Source organism: Herpailurus yagouaroundi, unplaced genomic scaffold (genome assembly GCF_014898765.1).
Source record: "Herpailurus yagouaroundi ecotype Mexico unplaced genomic scaffold, PumYag 160, whole genome shotgun sequence".
NCBI classification, from domain to species: domain Eukaryota; kingdom Metazoa; phylum Chordata; class Mammalia; order Carnivora; family Felidae; genus Herpailurus; species Herpailurus yagouaroundi.
The window spans coordinates 30,565,022-30,585,388 of record NW_024412401.1 but is presented as its reverse complement, the minus strand read 5'-3'; the positions used below and the strand labels follow the sequence as shown (position 1 = coordinate 30,585,388).

The following is a 20,367-nucleotide window of genomic DNA, read 5'->3' as shown; positions in this document are numbered from 1 at the left end:
AGGTGACACACTATGTTACATAAGTTTCAGGTGTACAACATAGTGATCTGACAAGTTTACACATCATGCTATATTCATCCTAAGTGTAGTTGCTGTGTATCACCATACACTGCTACTACATTGTCAATGACTATATTCTTTATGCTGTGCCTTTTATTCCCATGACTTATTTATTCCATAACTGGAAGCTTGTATCTCCCATTGTCCTTCACTCATTTTACCGAACTCCCTACCCCCTCCTCTCTGGCAACCATCAGTTTGTTCCCTATATTTATGGGTCTGATTCTGCTTTCTGCTTGTTCATTCATTTGGTTTTGATTGTTTTAGATTCCATTTATTCATGAAATCATATGGTATTTGTCTTTCTCAGTCTGACTTATTTCACTTAGTAGAATACTCTCTAGGTCCACCTATGTTTTTTTCAAATGGCATGATTTCATCCTTTTTTATGGCTGTGTAATATTCCTGTGTGTGTATATGTGTGTGTGTGTGTGTGTGTGTGTACACATTACATCTTCCTTATGCACTTGTTTATTGATGGACACACTTGGGTTGTTTCCATATCTTGGCTATTATAATTGTTTTTTTTTTTAATGTTTATTCATTTTTGAGAGAGAGGGAGAGAGAGAGAGACAAACAGAACGTGAGTCAGGGAGGGGCAGAGAAACAGGGAGACAGAGAATTCGAAGCAGGCTCCAAGCTCTGAGCTATCAGCACTGAGCCTGATGTGGGGCTCGAACTCACGGACTGTGAGACCATGACCTGAGCTGAAGTCAGATGCCCAACAGACTGAGCCACCCAGACACCCCTTAGCTATTGTAAATAATGTTGTAATAAACAGGGGTGCAAAAATATCTTTTCAAATTAGTGTTTTTGTTTTCTTTGGGTAAGTACCCAATAGTGGAATTATTGGATTATATGATATTTTGATTTTTAACTTTTTAAGGGACCTCCATACTGCTTTCAATGGTGGCTATACCAATTTACATTCCCACCAACAGTGTAGGAGGGTTCTTTCTTCCCCCACATCCTTGCCAACACTTGTTATTTCTTGTGTTTTTTTATTTTAGCCATTCTGACAGGTGTAAGGTGATAGCTCATTGTGGTTTTGATTTGCATTTCTCTGATGATGAGTGATGTTGATGTCTTTAATTTTTTTTTTTTTAGTGTCTATTTACTTATTTCAGGAGAGAGAGAGCAAGTCAGCAAAGGAGGGGCAGAGAGAGGAGAGAGAGAATCCCAAGCAGGCTCCATACTGTCAACACAGAGCCTGATGTGGGGCTCGATCCCAGGAACTGCAAGATCATGACCTGAGTTGAGATTGCTTAACTGACTGAGTCACTCAGATGCCCCCAGCGATGTCTTGTAGACATATTCATCAGTGATTTGTGTTTGGACCAAAGGGAATGTGGCAAAGTGAGGAATTACTGTGCCACATTAAGTTATCACCACCAATTCTGCCCAATTTTCTAAGAAATACACTCTATTCTTGAAAACCAAGGTTACAGGGCGCCTGGGTGGCTCAGTCTTTAAGCGTCTGACTTCGGCTCAGGTCATGATCTCACTGTTTTTGAGTTCAAGTCCCATATCGGGTGAGGTCAAGCCCCAATCAGGAGAGCTCCAGCCCCGCTTCGGGTAAAACGTGATCCCTGGTTTGGGTGAGCCCAGCTTCTCTCTCTCTCTCTCTCTCTATGCCCCTTGTGAGATTCTCTCTCTCTCCGCCTCGTAGTCACTTGTGCCCTCTCGAAAGAAAGAAAGAAAGAAAGAAAGAAAGAAAGAAAGAAAGAGAGAAAGAGAAAGAGAGAAAGAGAAAGAGAAAGAGAAAGAGAAAGAGAAAGAGAAAGAAAAGAAAAGAAAAGAAAAGAAAAGAAAAGAAAAGAAAGAAGGAAAGAAAGAAAGAAGCCAAGGTTACAGGATGGTTACTAGCATTTTTTAAAAGTATCTCTTCCACTAAACTTCTCACAATCCCACCATAGATAATACAGAAGTAAAAAGGGTAATAGTGGAATGGTAATACACTTTTCAGAGCCTAAACGAGAATATAATCTCTGAGGTCTTTATTGATCCAACACTCCACTGCTATCCCAAACTTCTAACATATAATCAATATATGCAGCATACACATGTTGTATAAAATAAAATTCTACCCACTGAACCTCATTTTCCCACTGACTTCCAGTATAAATTGAGTGATTTCACCTATCCTACCAACTATTAAACTCTGCTATGCAATCTCCAGAGGACATAACTAGTGATTATCTGTACTACAGGAGAAACAAGAACAAATTTATATCATCAGTGAGTAGACAAATTAAAGCTTATATGGGTAGTTGTTATCATTTAACACCTGAATGCACCTGCATAATGACTATATCAAAAACCATCCGTGTAAAGCATGCACAGAACTTTTCTTTAATGCCAGAAACAGAGCCTCAGGACACGTTTATTTCTACTGCATAACTTCCCAAAATTTGATCTATAGCTCATCAACAACCAATTAGATTCAGCTGTGCTTGCTTTCTCTCAATTTTAATAGTATTTCTCTTTGGATAGAACAGGTAATTTTAAAAAAGAGATTACACTGTAATTTCAACTTTTATACTAAATAAAAAAGTCTTCTTTTATTTTGAACTCAGATTACCTAGTCTGTCCAATCAGGTGCAAAAAGCTCAGAGTTTATCACGGCAATTGGGCCTGCCTTGATCAAATTCATCGCTTCTGGTCCCAGTTCTCTATTTCAACATTTGTAATCTTGAGCTCTTTTCTCTTCACATCAGTTTTCTAAGTTGTCATTTTTCTTTTAACCTTGTAAATAAACTTTTTTTTTCTTAAATAAACTTTCCTGGGAAGTAATTTACACATTATGAAATGCAGCCACTTTAAGTTTTGACGAACACATATACCTGTGTAACCACCACAACAAGCAGGACACAGAACGCTTCGTCTTCCCTGCTTCCTAAAGTTCCCTGTGCTCTTGGGCAGTCAGGCCGTCGATCCAGCCTGGCCCCCGGCAATCACTGATCTTACTACTTCCTTGACTGGTTTTGGTGTTCTATAACTTCACATACGTGCAGTTACATAATATAACTCTTCCTATCTGACTTCTTCCACTGAGCATATTTTGGAGATTCATTTATGTTATTGCATGTATCAGGACCTCATTTCTCTTTATTGCTGAGTATTCCATTGTCTGAACATACTATAACTTGTTTATCTGGTCACCAGAAGATGCAGTTGGGTTGTTTCTGTGTTGGGTTTTTTGTTTTTTGTTTTTTGTTTTTGGCTACCACAAATAATGCCATGCAGGGGCAGTGGGATGGCTCACTCAGTTAGCGTCCAACTCTTGGTCTCAGCTCAGGTCATGATCTCACGGCTTCATGGGTTTGAGCCCTGCACTAGGCTCTGCGCTGCCCTGGAGACCCCTTGGGATTCTCTCTCTCTTCCCCTCCTCTACTCTTGCTGTCTCTGTCTCTCTCAAAATAAATAAGCTTAAAAAAAAAAAAAAGAATGCTATGCACATTCATGTCAACTCGTTTAGTGAAAGTGTTTTTTTTTTGTTTTTTTGTTTTTTTTGTTTTTTGGGTTTTTTTTGGGACAGAGAGAGACAGAGCATGAACGGGGGAGGGGCAGAGAGAGAGGGAGACACAGAATCGGAAACAGGCTCCAGGCTCCGAGCCATCAGCCCAGAGCCCGACGCGGGGCTCGAACTCACGGACCGCGAGATCGTGACCTGGCTGAAGTCGGACGCTTAACCGACTGCGCCGCCCAGGCGCCCCAGTGAAAGTGTTTTTATATCTCTTGGACTACTACCTTATACAATACTTCAAAGAATTACATTCAAACAGGAAGACACATGGCAGTCTTAAGAAATATAATTTACTTCACATAAATGAAAGGTCCGCCATTTACTCATTCTGAGGTAATCATCTTCTTTCCAAAGATTTTATTTTTATTTTAGTAACCTCTACATCCATCATGGGGCATCAAGAGTTGCACGCTGTACCGACGGCACCAGCCAGGCACCCCTGAGGTAATCTTCTCTCAAAACACACAAACAAACAAAGCTAACTACATAAACAACTCCCACTTCTGTATACTGTATATGTATATAATTACCATATAAAATGCATTCAAAGTTCTTCCCTCAATGATTCAATTAGTGCCTGCTACTCACTAGAGGTTTGGAAGTACAATTAAGGAACCCTAAGACAATCTACCTGTTGTAAAATATGAAGGTATAAACAGAATAGGAAATATGAGATCATTTTTTAAAAAGCCAATGTCTTAAATACACTAATTTAAAGAAATTATTCAAATTTGCTTTTTTAGCTTCACAGCTGTAAGTACTAAAAAGGCAAATATATTTTTTGAGAGCTAAAACCATGGGAACCTGGTTTTCAGTCTTCAGTCTATGAAGCTGAGAGAACCTCTGATCCAACAACTAACTCTGGTCTTTAACTTCAGGTAAAATGGAGTGACTAAAAACTGGGTGACTTGACCTTAGGGCTCTGATTCTCCAAAGGTATCTTGATCAACACATCAATGTGGCATCATCACCCTATCATCTTAACAAAACAAATGCACTTAAGAACTGATTTTAGTTTCAAGAGGGGCTCAGGTTTCAGGCCAACAGATTTACCAGGCCTGATTCTATCTAGAACTCAGAAAGGACAGACAAATCAGCAGAAGTTCCCAAATAAGGCATGAGAAAGCATGCCTTAGAGGTAGTGAGGAGCAACATCAAAAAAACAGGCAACTCAATGCCCTTGAATGGGCAGAACTGGGACATGCGATGACGTAGCTGGTACAACTCAGTGTCATGCTTAAATCTTGGTCTAAAATCAGGTTGCAAAAGGCTGGGTATCTAAATACAATGTGGTATCTTAGGGTAGATCCTAAAATAGAAAAAGGACATTAGTAGAAAAACTGGTGAAATCCAGATAACATCTGGAATGTAGTTCATTATAATGCACCAACGTTAGTTTCTTAGCTTTGAGCCAGGTACTATGGTAACAATGTTAACATTAGAGGAAACTGGGTAATTGGTATACAGGAACTCTCTGTATTATCTTTGCAACTTTCCCATAAATCTAAAATTATCATAGGGGAGCCTGGGTGGCTCAGTTGGTTAAGTGACCAACTTTGGTTCAGGTTATGATCTCGTGGTTCATGAGTTCGAGTCCCATGTCGGGCTCTGTGCTGACAGTGCAGAGCCTGGAGCCTGCTTTGGATTCTGTGTCTCCCTCTCTCTGCTCCTCCCCCATTTGTGATCTCTCTCTCTCTCTCTCTCTCAAAATTAAACATTAAAAAATTTTCTAAAAATAAATAAAAAATAAAATTATCATAAAATAAAAAGTTAATTTTAAAAATAGGGAGAAAAAAGGAAGATAGGATAAAGCATGCTGACAAGGAAGTCCATATAACTTCTAAGAGTCCTAAAGAGTCAAAGGAAAAACAAGAGACTGAAGAATAAAATCTTGTACTTTACCGTATCAGAACATTGCTCACTTACCCTTTATATTTCTCAAAAGGCACAAAACAATAATAATGATTCAATTCTGGAAATCTGGTCAAGGGAACAATCTCTAATAAAGCTTTTACTTTATGTAAAAATATGCACATAGGATTTTTTTAATAAGAAGAAAAAATAAGCTGGGTGTTATATGTAAGTGATGAATCACTAAATTCTACTCCTGAAACCATTATTACACTATATGTCAGCTAACTTGGATTTAAATTAAAAAATTAAAAATAAATAAATAAAAAGAATAAAAAATAGGAATAGTCTAAATAGAAAAATAGTTAAGCAAACCTATTGGGCCTTTCTCTACATTCCTACCAAGTCTACCTAACAAACTTCTCTATTTTTAAAAAAAAATTTTTTTTTCAACGTTTATTTATTTTTGGGACAGAGAGAGACAGAGCATGAACAGGGGAGGGGCAGAGAGAGAGGGAGACACAGAATCGGAAACAGGCTCCAGGCTCTGAGCCATCAGCCCAGAGCCCGACGCGGGGCTCGAACTCACAGACCACGAGATCGTGACCTGGCTGAAGTCGGACGCTTAACCGACTGCGCCACCCAGGTGCCCCCAAACTTCTCTATTTTTAAGCCATGCTTCCTTGCTGTTGCTTCTAGACAGACTCTGATTTGGTATCTGAACTATATATGACACAGACTTCAATTACTGTTCTGCTGATCAAGTACTTTAATAATTCATCTCATGGTCCAGATTATGAGATCCCTGATAGAGGAAACTAAGTATGTTTACATTAGAATCCATTGCACATAACAGTAAATAAAGTCTGAAGAAATGAAATGTTATATAGGAGCCACACCCGGATGGGAGTCTAGTCCCACAGAGAACAAATCCAAATTTTCTGAGATCTGTACAGTAAGCAGCAACTGCAAATATCAGAAGGTATAAGGATGCCACCACTTGCCCACTGGGTAGATTTCCTAGTAGAGGTTAGAGAGGTAGCTGTATTACCCTGACAATATAACATTGAGGAGAAGGGCTATTTTCATGGAGGGAGTATTAACAGTATAATAGATCATGCTGACACTAGCATCATGTATATATAAGAATACAGGTTCTGAAGTGATATGGTCCCACATCTGAGTCTCAGCTCTGCCATATTTCCACGTCTATAAAATGAAGGTGACAATTTAAAAAATCTCCCTTATAAACTTGTGAGGATTAAATGAGATGATGCATATCAAAGTTTGGCATAGTGCCTGGCATGTAGTAAATATTCCATAAAAGTTAATTTTTATTATTACCATGATTATTACCTCTCAAACTTCTGGCCTCTACTAACAGCTGATTCAGATGGGAAGGAAAAAAAACAACCCCAAGAAACCCAGGCAGCATCTACAGGACCGTGAAGTTACAGAATAAAAACTTCACATCCTGGCGGCATAGTTATTATATGCATCACCTTTTATTGCTAGTGATTGAGACTCTGACGAAGAAAAATAAGTATAAAACAATCCAGACCCACTGGAGTAACTAATCCAAGTTACCACTGTGCTGAAGATACTATGCTTTGTGCCAGAGCAACACAATAGCAATAGTGGAAATAATAATATAGTAACAATAGTAGCAGCAGTGGCTGATATTTATATAGCACTTACTGTGTGCCAGGTACTATTTCAAATGCATTACGTGTACTAGTTCATTTAACCTATTAAGTCTTAGAAATAAGCATTTAGGATTAAGAGTCCAACAGCACTGGGGTTAAATCTTGGCCCAGCCATTAATGAGCAAGTTACTTCACTTCTCTAACTGACCGTTTCCTCATATCTACCTGGGAGTGAGAACACCTAACGCACAGGGATAATGTGAGGAGTGTCTGAGATTATAAACATAAAGTACCTATCATGTGCCAGATAACCAGAAGATGCCCTAGGAGCTATACCTTTATCATTGCTGTTAATATTATTACATCTGAGGACCAAAAACATCATTCTGCAGGCATGCAGAGTAAAGTTTCAAAAGGGGAACTTTTTTCTTCCTTCCTGAGTTCCTCGTTAGCCTTTTTTTTTTTTTTTAATTTAAAAAAAATTTTTTTTCAACGTTTATTTATTTTTGGGACAGAGAGAGACAGAGCATGAATGGGGGAGGGGCAGAGAGAGAGGGAGACACAGAATCGGAAACAGGCTCCAGGCTCTGAGCCATCAGCCCAGAGCCTGACACGGGGCTCGAACTCACAGACCGCGAGATCGTGACCTGGCTGAAGTCGGACACTTAACCGACTGCGCCACCCAGGCTCCCCCTTCTTTAGCCTTTTTTAAAATTGTAAGCATTCAGGGCGCCTGGGTGACTCAGTCAATTAAGCACCTGACTTCAGCTCAGGTCATGACCTCGGGGTTCGTGGGTTCGAACCCCGTGTCAGGCTCTGTGCTGACAGCTCAGAGCCTGGAGCCTGCTTCACATTCTGTGTCTTCCTCTCTCTCTGCCCCTCCCCTGCTCATGCTCTCTCTCTCTCAAAAATAAATAAACATTTAAAAAAATCATAAGCATTCTATGATATTAAGTTTTCCTCAGAATGAATGATAACATGAATACAAAGTGAAATATACAGATAAAAAGACCTTTAGATTCGCTTTAAGAGTTTTTTTCCTCTAGGAATAGTGCTGGTGAAAATACTATAGTTCCTTCAAGTAAATAGTGCTGAAAAGAATGAAAATGGCATATGGCTGGGGGAATCTTCCAAAGAAACTACTCTACACAGCCATCCCTGTTCTTTTCTCTGCCTTTTAAGGTCACAGTAACAGGATAGAAAATCTGGGACTCACACCATCTGTCCAGACAGTTCCATCACTGCTCATTTCTCTTGTTAAATAATCAGAACATTTCACACTTCCCAAACACTGCTACCATAAAGAGCAGCTAAAGCAGAATGAAAGAAGCTCTTTCTATGCAGAAATGTAGCGGTTAGAAATGAAGAGTTCTTTTGAAGTTTGTGGGTTTCAGACCATGTTAGTGAGAAGAAAGAAGTTTATGCCCCCGAAGGAAATCTAAGAATAACAGAATTATACTACTGGCTCTAGAAATTACCTTTCTTTGAAAAAAGGTGACATTCTCATATGAGTTCTCTATGAACAGATTTGGCAGTTTAATATTGACTTAATTATATAGGTTTCTTCTAATCTGTCAATTTCTCATAAGACTAAGAAGAGAAATAGTTTTCTTTACCACCACTACAACTGCTACTCCTAGTAGTATTAATAATAGTAGTAATTAATAATAATTAATAATAGCTATTAATAATAGCAATAATAATTACTTGGCACTCGGGACATCCTTAATTCTCTTCGAACCCCCCTTTTTTGTGTATTAACTCAGCTAATCCTTAACGCCATTCTATGTAGCAATTTCTGTTATTATTCCCATTTTACACTTGAGGAAACTTACGCACAGAGAGGTTAACTAACTTGCCCAAGGTCATAAAGCTGGTGAAGTATAAAGCTGGGATTCAAAAGCAACCAGAATGGCTCCATCTCCTCAATTTCTAGGCTATACTACTTTACAGTTTTTAAAGAAGCCTCTAAATTATACATTAAATTCAGCTTCATCATATTTTGAACAAACAAACTATAGCTGAATGTCATAAACACTCCCATTCACCTAACCACAAGTGAGAATGTCAGTTATATGTTAACTTATTAATTTGTCTTATAATCAGAGCTTTAACCCAGAATGAATGTGTTGTTATCATAAAGCAAAATAATTTTTTATATTAAGTACAAGTTTCAAGAATATGCACCAGGATCAATGTCAATTTGGGGAGACTTTACAACTTTGAGAAAAAGGTTTGGATTACTCTCAGACCTCCAGAATTTAAGCTTATGTGAAGACTCCTGGCCTGCAAGTAAAGATACAGCACTCCCGAGAGGGTGTGTCAACACACCCAGGAGAAAGCAGTCTGAATACGGCATTTCTCTTCTGTGCTACAGAACATTCCCCACTCTGCCCAATGGATCAAATTTATTCCAAGTTAGAAGCTCCAATCTGAGTGGTAAGTGAGGCAAATTTATGCTTCTGCTCATATAACTACCATAGTAATGACTGCAATGATAATAATCACATTAGTAATCATAATATTACTAATAAACAGTAGCAGTCATAACCACCATTTGCTGATAACTTAGTAAATGCTAAGCATTATGCCAAGTGCCTCATATGTCAGGTGTATTAGGGAGACAGTGGGGAGTAGTGGTTAAAGAGATGGATGGACTGTGTGGTCCTGAACAAAGAACTCACATTTTCAGCGCCTCACAGAATACCTACCTCCTAAGATTATTTTGATGATTAGATGTGTTAACACATGTGCAATGCTCATAACAGTCAAACACACAGGAGTACTATCCAAACTTAAGAGACTAGGAGATTAATGTTCAGAAAAGCTAAAGGCCACACATGGGTTAGGGTGCAGCTAAGGTCTCCCAGGTCGGCCTGACTCCAAAGACCAACTCTTTGGGAGCTCCTTCCCCTTCATTTGCACTTCTCTTTCTCTCTTTCAGAATTGAGAATAGGTCGATTGCATCACAAAGGAGAGCATAGTTACTCTACTGTCATTTTTGTCTTTTCTCATCAAAGTTTTACTATGGCAGCATTAAAAAAAAAATGTTAAAAATGTCAATCTAACATACTGTACTCCATCAATTCTGAGACATTTCCCCCCACCCAAATTTTTCCATCTGTGAGTCATGTGTTTTAGAATTATAATTGGCAGTATTTTTCCTTTCTTAGTAGCGCATAAAATAATAGTGCATCTTACAATCTATATCATCTTACATTTGACAAAATATGGCAGCTGTTAAGCTCAAGGAGTATCCTTGAAGGATTAGCCCTCAGTTTATACTGAAGGCACATTCCAGAGCTTGCCCAGCATGGTGGCCTCAGCGCAGCTCAGTCCCAATTTTCTCACTTAAACTTCACCTTGACAATCTCCTTCTTACTGACTGTTAACCAATTTCCATCAAATTAACAAGCTCCTATAACTCTAAAAGCCAATCAGTGTTTTGGCTAAGGCTCTGGGCTTAGTTTTTGTGTTCCTTGTTTTGGTTTTCCCTTTCTGATGACTCAAGGACTTCTGTTCTAATCATAATGACTATTTGGACTGAGGTCCCATCCCATGGGCACTTCCTCCTCTTACACTGTCCTTATAAGTAGTTCACACTTTTCCAAACATAACTGGGCTTTATGGGTAAACTGAGAAAGTATTAGCTAATAGCAAAGCCTTGACATTCTCTTGTTTTTCATTTTCAGTTACTTCCTTATTTCTACCTTCTGAAGTTATCTCTAAGAGCCCCTTTTATAAGTACTTATCTGGTTCATACTTAAATTTTTTTCCCGTTTTGGCCTGAGTGCCTCCATTCCACATATGGTCAGTCTCTTCATAGAAGAAAAAAATGTCGAGTTTTACATCATCTTTTCCCTGGAAAGATAGTTCCAAGCTGTCCTCTACCTAAGGGGAAATGAAAACCTTCATAGACTGTAATGAAGGAAATATATTTTCTTTAAAAAAAAAAAAGACTGTGTTTTATAGAGGGAGAATATTGATTGTTAACAGAACATGTTTCTTCAAGCCAAACACCTCTGAAATTGGGATTTATTGGTAACGTACCATCATTTGATTTCTTTCTTAAATGCATACAAAATAATGTTGCTTCTTACAATTAAAGACAACTCAAAGTAAATGACTTACAGTAGCCAATTACCACTCTGCACAACATCCTGTTCCTGAGCCCTTTTCTGACTAAAGAAGGAAAGGAACCAAAGAAAAATGATTCCCTTTAATAACCAAGTAAAACTATTAGGAAATAAGTCTCTCATCAGAATCAATAATGAGGACTTACTTAAGTAAACATGACATCATAGAAATTCATATACAGCCCATAAATCATTACACTATGTACATGAAAAGAGGAAGAAATAAAAGTTAAAGATACAAAGAATTCTGGGAGCATTTCCCTAAAGAAACTTAATCTACAAATAATTATGTTCCCATTAGACTTGGTGCATCTGTCCGTTATGACACTAATCACATAATTATTATGTGTTTTTCCCCCAATTAGACAGTGAACTCCTGAAGGTAAGTACCATAACGTATGCATCTTTGGGTCCCAGGTGCAGAGCGCAGGGCCAGGCATAAAGTGAGTGTTGAGTAAACATTCTCTGTACGCCCAGAGTTCTCCTGCTTTGACTGTGACCTCTGGAAAATATTTTTATATTTTTTTAATAAATAAATTTTTTAATAAGCTAGAATAATTATGATGGAAAAAGTAATTTTTCAGTGACTAACCATACTTCTACTTGCTTCCCAGGACAACACCTCCCTGGGAACAAGCAAATTAAGAGTAAGATGTTTGAAGAAAAAAAAAAAAAAAGAAGTAAGACATCTTCAAGGAATCATGGGCTTAGAGCATAGAAATCAAATTGTCTAAAAGGAGATTTCATGTAAGTCATGATGACCTATTCCTAGTTGAACTCTGAGAAAATTGCTATGACCCAGAACCTATGAAGTAAATATGAAATTCAAGAACTATTTGAAATGATTCTGTATTTCTAACCCTTAGCCATCAAAGGACCATTTCATGTTGATAATAATAGAATGCCTAAGGGAACATGAAATTAAAGGATTCATGAGAAACAACATAACATCAGGTAAGGTAGGTAGGATTCTTAATTATTGTATTAATTTTATATTATCTGGTACATTAATTATATGTTATATTGTTATCTAATATAATGGCAGTAAAATAATCTGCAAGAGTTCAAGATCCTTTTCTCCTTCTCAATGTCAGTAGAAAGACAGACTTTCTAGTTTTCCTTAAATAGTGCGGAAAGTCACATAACAAGCTTCTGCTGAAGTCATCCTGGCTAATACTGAATGATCAAATGATATATGCAACATTCTTAACTGGTTGTCTCTGAACTGTTTAATATAAATTCTACTTTTGAAAAGACATATTACTTATGAAGTAAAGAAGATTTTTATTACTGACCTTCCCAAATTTGTGTTTGAGTGGAAGTCCTACATCCTGAAATGCTGAAATAATATCAGATTTATAATCTTGTATAAAAATTCCTAGGTCAACATCTTTACTATAAGGAATAATGTTGCATTGCCGATACCATCCTAAAAATAAAAAAGAAGAGAAAAAAGAACATTTTTTAAAAACTTAAATTAAGAAAAAATTAGTCACAACTGTATGATGTTTTTAAGAATGGATTTTAGGGGCGCCTGGGTGGCGCAGTCGGTTAAGCGTCCGACTTCAGCCAGGTCACGATCTTGCGGTCCGTGAGTTCGAGCCCCGCGTCAGGCTCTAGGCTGATGGCTCAGAGCCTGGAGCCTGTTTCCGATTCTGTGTCTCCCTCTCTCTCTGCCCCTCCCCCGTTCATGCTCTGTCTCTCTCTGTCCCAAAAATAAATAAAACGTTGAAAAGAAAAAAAAAAATAAAGAATGGATTTTATTTCATAAGATTAGACTTAGAGTGCTTACCAAAATTATTTTAAAAAATTAAATCTGTGGTTATAGAAGCCACTTGTTGAAGAACTTTTTCTTTCCTTCCTTCCTTCCTTCCTTCCTTCCTTCCTTCCTTCCTTCCTTCTTTCCTTCCTTCCTTCTTTCTTTCCTTCCTTCTTTCTTTCCTTCTTTCATTCCTTCCTTCCTTCTTTCTTCCCTTCCTTCCTTCCTTCTTCATTCATTTTTACTGGCCTGAGCACTCATCATCCTCAGAAACTTTCATGATGTATTTTAATTTCTTTTTTTTTATTTAAATTTTTTTTTCAATGTTTATTTATTTTTGGGACAGAGAGAGACAGAGCATGAACAGGGGAGGGGCAGAGAGAGAGGGAGACACAGAATCGGAAACAGGCTCCAGGCTCTGAGCCATCAGCCCAGAGCCTGACGCGGGGCTCGAACTCACGGACCGCGAGATCGTGACCTGGCTGAAGTCGGACGCTTAACCGACTGCGCCACCCAGGCGCCCCTTTTAATTTCTAAATAAGCTATTGGCTTTAATAATGTTACCTGGGCCATCCATTAAAAAAATTAAGTTACTTTTGGGAATTTTGATCAGAAACCCCTAATGATGAAGGCTGCCTTTAAGGTATGCTAAAAAATATAATTTAATTCTTTTGCTTAACCAGTATCCCTTCTCTGAGCTGTAATTTGTAGAACTTAACAGCTCTGAACAGCTTGTGTTTGATGGGTCATATAAAAAACAGCAGTATCAGGGGCGCCTGGGCAGCTCAGTCGGTTGAGCATCCAACTCTTGGTTTCGGCTCAAGTCATGATCTCGCAGTTTCATGGGTTTCATGGGCACTGATGGTACAGAGCCTGCTTGGGATTCTCTCTGTCTCTCCGCCCCTCCCTGACTCACACTGTCTCTGTCTCTCAAAATTAATAAATCAACTAAAAAAAAAAAAAAACAGAGCAGCATCATCCTCAATTTTCAGCACACTGACAATATCAAAAATATTTCTAGGTAAAAACTGAGAGCTTTTTCCCTGAGATCAGGAACACGACAGGGATGCCCACTCTCACCGCTGTTGTTTAACATAGTGCTGGAAGTTCTAGCATCAGCAATCAGACAACAAAAGGAAATCAAAGGCATCAAAATTGGCAAAGATGAAGTTTTCACTTTTTGCAGATGACATGATACTATACATGGAAAATCCGACAAACTCCACCAAAAGTCTGCTAGAACTGATACACGAATTCAGCAAAGTTGCAGGATACAAAATCACTGTACAGAAATCAGTTGCATTCTTATCCACTAACAATGAAGCAACAGAAAGACAAATAAAGAAACTGATCCCATTCACAATTGCACCAAGAAGCATAAAATACCTAGGAATAAATCTAACCAAAGATGTAAAAGATCTGTATGCTGAAAACTATAGAAAGCTTATGAAGGTAATTGAAGAAGATATAAAGAAATGGAAAGACATTCCCTGCTCATGGATTGGAAGAATAAATATTGTCAAAATGTCAATACTACCCAAAGCTATCTACACATTCAATGCAATCCCAATCAAAATTGCACCAGCATTCTTCTCGAAACTAGAACAAGCAATCCTAAAATTCATATGGAACCACAAAAGGCCCTGAATAGCCAAAGTAATTTTGAAGAAGAAGACCAAAGCAGGAGGCATCACAATCCCAGACTTTAGCCTCTACTACAAAGCTGTCATCATCAAGACAGCATGGTATTGGCACAAAAACAGACACATAGACCAATGGAATAGAATAGAAACCCCAGAACTAGACCCACAAATGTATGGCCAACTCATCTTTGACAAAGCAGGAAAGAACATCCAATGGAAAAAAGACAGTCTCTTTAACAAATGGTGCTGGGAGAACTGGACAGCAACACGCAGAAGGTTGAAACTAGACCACTTTCTCACACCATTCACAAAAATAAACTCAAAATGGATAAAGGACCTGAATGTGAGACAGGAAACCATCAAAACCCTAGAGGAGAAAGCAGGAAAAGACCTCTCTGACCTCAGCCGTAGCAATCTCTTACTTGACACATCCCCAAAGGCAAGGGAATTAAAAGCAAAAATGAACTACTGGGACCTTATGAAGATCAAAAGCTTCTGCACAGCAAAGGAAACAACCAACAAAACTAAAAGGCAACCAACGGAATGGGAAAAGATATTTGCAAATGACATATCAGACAAAGGGCTAGTATCCAAAATCTATAAAGAGCTCACCAAACTCCACACCCGAAAAACAAATAACACAGTGAAGAAATGGGCAGAAAACATGAATAGACACTTCTCTAAAGAAGACATCCGGATGGCCAACAGTCACATGAAAAGATGCTCAACGTCGCTCCTCATCAGGGAAATACAAATCAAAACCACACTCAGATATCACCTCACGCCAGTCAGAGTGGCCAAAATGAACAAATCAGGAGACTCTAGATGCTGGAGAGGATGTGGAGAAACGGGAACCCTCTTGCACTGTTGGTGGGAATGCAAATTGGTGCAGCCGCTCTGGAAAGCAGTGTGGAGGTTCCTCAGAAAATTAAAAATAGACCTACCCTATGACCCAGCAATAGCACTGTTAGAAATTTACCCAAGGGATACAGGAGTACTGATGCATAGGGGTACTTGTACCCCGATGTTTATAGCAGCACTCTCAACAATAGCCAAATGATGGAAAGAGCCTAAATGTCCATCAACTGATGAATGGATAAAGAAATTGTGGTTCATATACACAATGGAGTACTACGTGGCAATGAGAAAGAATGAAATATGGCCCTTTGTAGCAACATGGATGGAACTGGAGAGTGTGATGCTAAGTGAAATAAGCCATACAGAGAAAGACAGATACCATATGGTTTCACTCTTATATGGATCCTGAGAAACTTAACAGAAACCCATGGGGGAGGGGAAGGAAAAAAAAAAAGAGAGGTTAGAGTGGGAGAGAGCCAAAGCATAAGAGACTGTTAAAAACTGAGAACAAACTGAGGGTTGATGGGGGGTGGGAGGGAGGAGAGGGTGGGTGATGGGTATTGAGGAGGGCGCCTTTTGGGATGAGCACTGGGTGTTGTATGGAAACCAATTTGACAATAGATTTCATATATTGAAAAATAAATAAAAAATAAATAAATAATATATTTCTAGGTATATTTACTATGTATCTACTTAATTAGGTGCTATAATACTGTTCTAAAAAACCAAAACCTTACTACTACTAAGCGCTCTTGGATCTCCCCTAGTATCCTTCTAATTCTTTCATCCAAATTATTCAGAAAGTAAATAAATGTCTACAACTGTCTTCACAGGCACTGCTATTGGGCAATACTATTTGGAATTCTAAACTTTAATTTCATTGTACCATAGATCTAAATATCTAGGATGGGGTCTATCTCTAGCTTGAGAAAAATCTATACTCATCTATCAAAGAAACATAAACTCTTAAAAATGGAAGGCTCCTTAAATATCATCTAATCCAACTCCCTCATTTTGCTCCTAAATGAAGAAAATCATGGGGCTAAAAATGCAAAACAAATCATGACAAGTGATTAAGAGGTATTTCTGATGACATAATCTATAACACAATCTTGCTTCAAAAAGTTAAACCTTAAAGCATATATCACATAAATGTGTGAGATGTACTCTCTTTTTCTTGGCTACTCTTAGTGCAAGCTCCTTGACAGAAAGAACCATGTGAATTTCCATAGAGCCTAACAGATAGCCTAATCATATATCCCAGTTTCTGTCTATCATACCAACATGATTACTAATGGCACTCCTTTTCACTCTCAAGAGTCTCTTGGACAATAAATTATATAGTAACACTATAAAAATGGGAGCAGAATTGGGGCGCCTGGGCAGCTCAGTTAGCTAAGTGTCCAACTTCGGCTCAGGTCATGATCTGACAGCTCATGAGTTCAAGCCCCGCGTCAGGCTCTGTGTTGACAGCTCGGAGCCGGAGCCTGCTTCAGATTCTGTATCTCCCTCTCTCTCTGACCCTCCCCCACTCATGCTCTGTCTCTCTCTCAAAAATAAACATTAAAAAAATTTTTTTTAAATAATTAAAAACAGGAGCTGAATTAATTTCTGTACAAATAAAGTTATAATCAAAGAATACAGTTACAACCAACTACAATTATAAACAAGTAAATAAAAACCATTAAAACTTAAGGTTTTAAATAATTCTAAATTGCAAAGGAGTTTGATCCAATGTATCGTGGAAAGAGACCCATAAATGTTTCTTAGGTTCTAACAGCAACTTGCCTGAGGACTCTAGAAAAGTCTACATTTCCCATCTGAGAATGAACAGAATGTGGGAAGGCAGTGATGCCCAACCAGTAATACTATCAGTGACTTGGAAAGATTTGTGGGAATACCTTATGCTATGTCCTTTAGCCCTCCTCTCATTTGTGTGGTGTAGGTAAAGAAACAGAACAGTTAAGCGTCCAACTTCAGCTCAGGTCATAATCTCACAGTTCATGAGTTCGAGCCCTGCGTCGGTCTCTGTGCTGACAGCTCAGAGCCTCGAGCCTGCTTCAGATTCTGTGTCTCCGTCTCTCTCTCTATCCCTCCCCTGCTCATGTTCTTTCTCTCTCAAAAATAAATAAACATTAAAAAAAGTGGGTTTTTTTGTAAAGAAACAGAAAAGAGGGTTTTTTTTTTTTTAAAGGCAGAACAATCTTCAGGATAGAAATAATAAAATGCTAACCTAAGGATTACCTGGAGATCAAACACAGTCTACCCATTCTGATATAAATTTTATACATGGCTTACAGTTTTTGGTAAACACAACATGGCCTTCCTAACTCTTTTATGTTTCTGAAATTAATGTCTTTAAAGAAATCAATAAATTCCTGTTCCATGCACTACGCTTATTCTGTGTATAAATATGACACTTCAAATATCACTGATGTTGTGTCATCTCAAGCAATCATCCCTAAAGGCAAAGAGGATGAAATGACAAAAAGACAAATGTAAAGCAACAAAGAATTTTACCTAGACAAGTTCCACTGCTCAGCCAGAACCGGACTCCCAATTTCTTTAACGTTCTGGCTGCTAGCTGCAACAATTCCTTTGCACTCTTCCGAAAGGCCATGGCTTCCACAGTGTTATCATCAAGGTACTGCTACAGATAGAACAGTCAACTATTACAGCCATTTCTAAATTGCTAGAAATATTTCGGTGACATCTAAATTAAATTTGAAGATTAACCCCATATTATAAATTTTCTGTTATAAAAAATCCAGTTTCAGAGTTCCTTGTTACTTGCACATTTATTTTATAAGACCACAGGAGCAGATTCTTCGAAAGACAAGTAAAAGGGGAAGAAGTATAACCAGGATTCCCAAAGGATGAGACTTAAACCTTCATCCACTCCCTCCTCCACATCACAATTTAGCAGACTAGGCAGTTAGGAGAAAAGAAGACTAATTCTGAGAGCTAAAAGCATATCTGAACAAAATGCATTCAGTGACGTTTTCATGATTCATGGATTCAATTGGTCTTTTGAGACTGCAGAGTGTAGTAGAAAGAGCCTGGGATTTTGAATCAGATTATCTGTGTTTAGGTCTAGCCCCTCTTCTTCTCAGTTGTGATGCAGGACATCTCACCTCAGAAGAGAACACAAGCTCTATGAGGAAAGTGACTTCATTTTATCACTTTATCTCTAGTGCCTGATGAGCAAGGGAACGAGAGAACAAACCTCTCTTACATATAGTTTCCTCACCAGTAACTTGAAGGATAATAATTATACTTTGCAGGACTGCTGTGAAGATTTGATAACACAATGGATGACAGAAAAATGTCTCATAAACTATGAAGTTCTATACAAATATCATCATGATCATTTACTTGGCCATGCTTTTCTAAGTTTCTTCATTTTTAGACTATTCTAGACTGAGGAAAACACTATAAATTCTTCACTGATGCTTCACTACCTATGGGTCAAAATGGAAACTTCTTGGCATAGCAGAAAAGGACATTTGTGTTCTGGTTCCTGTCTACTGGTCCAGCCTCATCTCTACCCTCCTCACACTTCATAATACAGCAGTAACTTCTAACTCCCCCAATATACCACAACTTTTTGAGCCTCCGTGTCTTTACACATACTAATTCTTTTATCTGAAATGCTCCTGACCAACAAAATCTTTTAGGTATGTGTTCCACCCTTTGAGAAACATTCCCTAATTTTCCCAGGAAGATGTATGTATTTATTCTACCAGTACTGCCCTTTTGTTCAACATTTGAAGGGAAAAAAATGTATTTGTCCTAGATACAAAGACAAATGAATCTGTTCAATGAGTTATAATAGTTACCATGTATAAACACTTTGACTATAATTCTTATCATATTTAATTCACAGTTTTTATTTTATTTATGTTTCTTCCGCTAGGCTATAAAGATGGTTCCTGGAGGGCACATACTAAATCTCTCCACCACTATAGATACAAATTTAGAATCGTGCCTGGCACATAATATGTGAACATCACATGGTGGAAAATGGGTGAATGAATAAATGAATATGACCCTCCTACACTAACCCTGCCTATAATATCCTGTAATATCCTGTCATTCTTTCATAATATAACAGGAGAAAATATGGTTCCTGGAGGGACTCTTGGGATTTTTTTTTTAAACTTTATTTATTTATTTTGAGAGACAGTGAGAGTGGGGAGAGGTGGAGGAAAAGGAGAGAGTGACAGAGAGGGAGAGAGGGAGGAAGGGAGAGAGAGAGAGACAGAGAGAGGATCTTAAGCAGGCTTCATGCTCTGTAGGAGCCTGACACAGGGCTTAATCTCACCATCGTGAGATCATGGCCCGAGCCGGTATCAAGAGTTGGCTGCTAAACCGACTGAGCCACCCAGGCACACTGGGACTCTAGGGATCTTAAGAAAAAAGTGTCCCTAGGAAGAAAGTGGGCTCCCAGAAGATAAATTGCCTTCTCCAGAACATACAAATTATACAGGATCCCTTCAAGATGAAAATATCTTCAGAGTCATAGCTTCCCTTAGAACATATAACTGGAGGAGTACCTGGGTAGCTCAGTTTTGGGCGTCCGACTTCGGCTCAGGTCATGATCTCATGGCTCATGAGTTCGAGCCCTGTGTTGGACTCTGTGCTGACAGCTCAGAGCCTGGAACCTGCTTCTGTGTCTCCTTCTCTCTCTGCCCCTCCCCTGCTCACACATGTTCTCTCTCTCTCAAAATGAAATAAACATTTAAAAAATTTTAAAAAAATGACTGGAATGAGGGGCACATGTTCTTACCCTTGGTGTGGTGGGAAAGACCGGAGACCCAGGTTTTAGTGAATGCTCAGCCAGTAATGACTGAAAACTGACACAAAGTAATGACACAAAACTGAAACC

The 20,367-nt window shown here is 38.4% G+C and overlaps 1 protein-coding gene across 3 annotated transcripts in view; it reads right to left on the bottom strand.

The window, feature by feature from the left end:
* FKTN (fukutin) overlaps positions 1 to 20,367 on the bottom strand; it is a 101,594-nt gene that overhangs the window by 38,024 nt on the left and 43,203 nt on the right. For all 3 annotated transcript variants that reach the window (XM_040481887.1, XM_040481889.1, XM_040481888.1), the window contains exons 7-9: positions 18,000 to 18,129; positions 12,515 to 12,648; positions 10,847 to 10,974 (exon numbers count right to left, since the gene is read on the bottom strand). In XM_040481887.1, coding sequence (XP_040337821.1) covers positions 10,847 to 10,974; positions 12,515 to 12,648; positions 18,000 to 18,129 — 392 coding nt within the window. The remainder of the gene's footprint in view (positions 1 to 10,846; positions 10,975 to 12,514; positions 12,649 to 17,999; positions 18,130 to 20,367) is intronic.